This window comes from Penaeus monodon, chromosome 26 (genome assembly GCF_015228065.2).
Source record: "Penaeus monodon isolate SGIC_2016 chromosome 26, NSTDA_Pmon_1, whole genome shotgun sequence".
NCBI classification, from domain to species: Eukaryota; Metazoa; Arthropoda; class Malacostraca; order Decapoda; family Penaeidae; genus Penaeus; species Penaeus monodon.
Window position 1 is genome coordinate 955,877 of NC_051411.1, and position 2,500 is coordinate 958,376.

A 2,500-nucleotide genomic window follows, 5' to 3' on the forward strand; every position below is an offset into this window, starting at 1 on the left:
AAACACGAATCACACTAAACACGATACGAAGGGACAGTCGCGCGCATCTCACAGAAGCCACAGAAGCCCCTCTTACCTGCCCTCTTCGTCGACGTTGACGAGCACCAGGTTGTCGGCGCCGAGGCCCAGCGTCATGGCCGATTTGGTGTTAGAGTAGTGGGCGTCCACCGAAGTAAAGGCCACGAGGCGCCCCAGCCCACTCACGCCCGAACGCTGGTGGGGAGGTTCGAGGCATGGAGAGGCATCTAGAGACATGCGTGTGGAAATGTATGTATAGATATGTAATGTGTGTGTGTGTGTGTGTGTGTGTGTGTGTGTGTGTGTGTGTGTGTGTGTGTGTGTGTGTGTGTGTGTGTGTGTGTGTGTGTGTGTGTGTGTGTGTGTGTGTGTGTGTGGCGTACGTGTTTCTTTCTCTGAGTGTGTGTCAGAGAGAAATCTCACTCGGCGAAACGGACCACACACATTATTTACCGTCAATCAATCAATCACTCCACCAAAACATTACCTTTAATTTCCTTATCTATATCCATCACACCCATCACCACTCCTCTTTCATTCTTTACACAGAAACAGCAAAACTCACCTTGATCTCGGGAAACCGGCGGTACCTGGCGAGCAGCATGCCGTACATATTAGCCATTGAACCTCCGGGGGCGAAGAGACCGTCATGCTGAGAATACCCGACGATCGACGCCATGTTGGACAGGACCTGGAGTACGTGGTGTAGTTGACATCAGTGTGATATGTCAAGATGGGTGATAATATGCTGCGAATACCCGGAGTAGGTGGACGGGACCTGGAGTATGTGGGGTGGTGTTACTGTGATATATTAGGAGGGGTGTTAGCATGCTGAGAGTACCCGACGGTAGACGCCATGTTGAGCAGGACCTGAGATATGTGGGGTCGTCGGTGTTGATGAGATATATTCTGAGGGGTATTATCAAGAGTGCGTGGATGTTCGCAAATTGTGTCAAGGTATTTAAGATAACACTGGTGACTTCAAATATTATCGAATGTTTAAGACTGTATATAATTGATTAATATATTGAGTTGTATTTCGAATAGTATCAAGTATTTGAAACACTAGTAAGTGGGAAACGTTATTATCAGTAATGGTATATCAAGATGATATTGCACTGAACGGAAAATAAATTTTGAAATATTAATGATGCCGTTATCATCAGTAATGTAATACATTAGAAATGAATGTGTACATTGATATTCTAAAATATAATTAAGTGACTGAAACTGCATCATGTATATAATTGAAACGTTTCGATCAAAATTTCACCAGAATTAGTAACCACGTTGTCCTACTGACGAATCAATCAAAACGCGCTCAAGACCCCTTTGCCTTGTGAAAGTATTCAATCTCTTTAATACATTGTTTTCTAGTTTTGGTATGACATATTGCACCAAAACAATACATCAACCACCAAACTAATGGACATCTCAACTTAAATTCAAACAATTCAATTCAAACGACAAAGACAAAGGTAAGCCATAAGACTCGCTTGTAGTAATATCGTAGTCTCCCCTGTATTGTTGTTATATCATAGTTTCCCCTGAAAATCAACTTTTCCTGGTTTACTTTTATTTCTTTTTCATACAAATAAATACTATTGATATGTGTATTTTGTAAACGATATTGTCTTTATGTTAAACTGACAAACGCTAGAACGGGATTCATATTTAAAATTTAATATTATACATTATTCTCTCTAGTCTTGTCTTCCGCTGACGATAAACCTGAAATCAGCACGGCCTTAACGGACTAAATACGGCGGTAGAAATACTGTTAGGCCAAGAGACATCACCCTGCCGCCGTCAACCTAGGTAGACGGTTTAGCCACGTCTCTATAAGAACAACGAACGAAATGGTGATAAACTACAAGACAGCACACGGACCTCGTTCTCCATGATGGTGAAGACGGGAGCCACCTCGTACGTGTACACGGACGGGTTGAGCGCGTCCGTCACCCACTGGCCGACGAGTCCGTACACGTCCAAACTGCGGACACGAAATTTACGATTAAACGCGGAGAAATGTTAAGATGCAGTATTGTGCATTCAGTCTTGAAAACATATAGTCTGATCATACAAAACAATACACACACACACACACACACACACACACACACACACATATATATATATATATAAAATATATATATATATATATATATATAATATATATATAATATATATAACATACATATATATATAAACATATATATATATATATATATATACATATATATATGTTCCCACATGTACCTATGTCAACACTATCTGCGTTAATATGATTTACATAAGCCTCAACAGTATCTATACGACTAATTATAACAATTACTTATTAATGAATCCATTTAAAATTATTTATCAATCACTTGACCGCCTTCGACTCAGGAGTTGGAATCTGGCAGTTAAATAACAGTCCTTCCTCGGCGGGGTTGTTATTTAACGACTCCAGCTGCATCAATGCTGCGCAAAGCACTAT

General features: G+C 40.6%; 1 protein-coding gene across 3 annotated transcripts in view; it reads right to left on the bottom strand.

Annotated features, from left to right (window-relative positions):
- Positions 1-2,500, bottom strand: part of LOC119589819 (cysteine sulfinic acid decarboxylase-like) — an 18,403-nt gene that overhangs the window by 5,814 nt on the left and 10,089 nt on the right. For all 3 annotated transcript variants that reach the window (XM_037938390.1, XM_037938391.1, XM_037938389.1), the window contains exons 4-6: positions 1,909-2,011; positions 584-709; positions 77-213 (exon numbers count right to left, since the gene is read on the bottom strand). In XM_037938390.1, the coding sequence (XP_037794318.1) occupies positions 77-213; positions 584-709; positions 1,909-2,011 (366 nt within the window). The remainder of the gene's footprint in view (positions 1-76; positions 214-583; positions 710-1,908; positions 2,012-2,500) is intronic.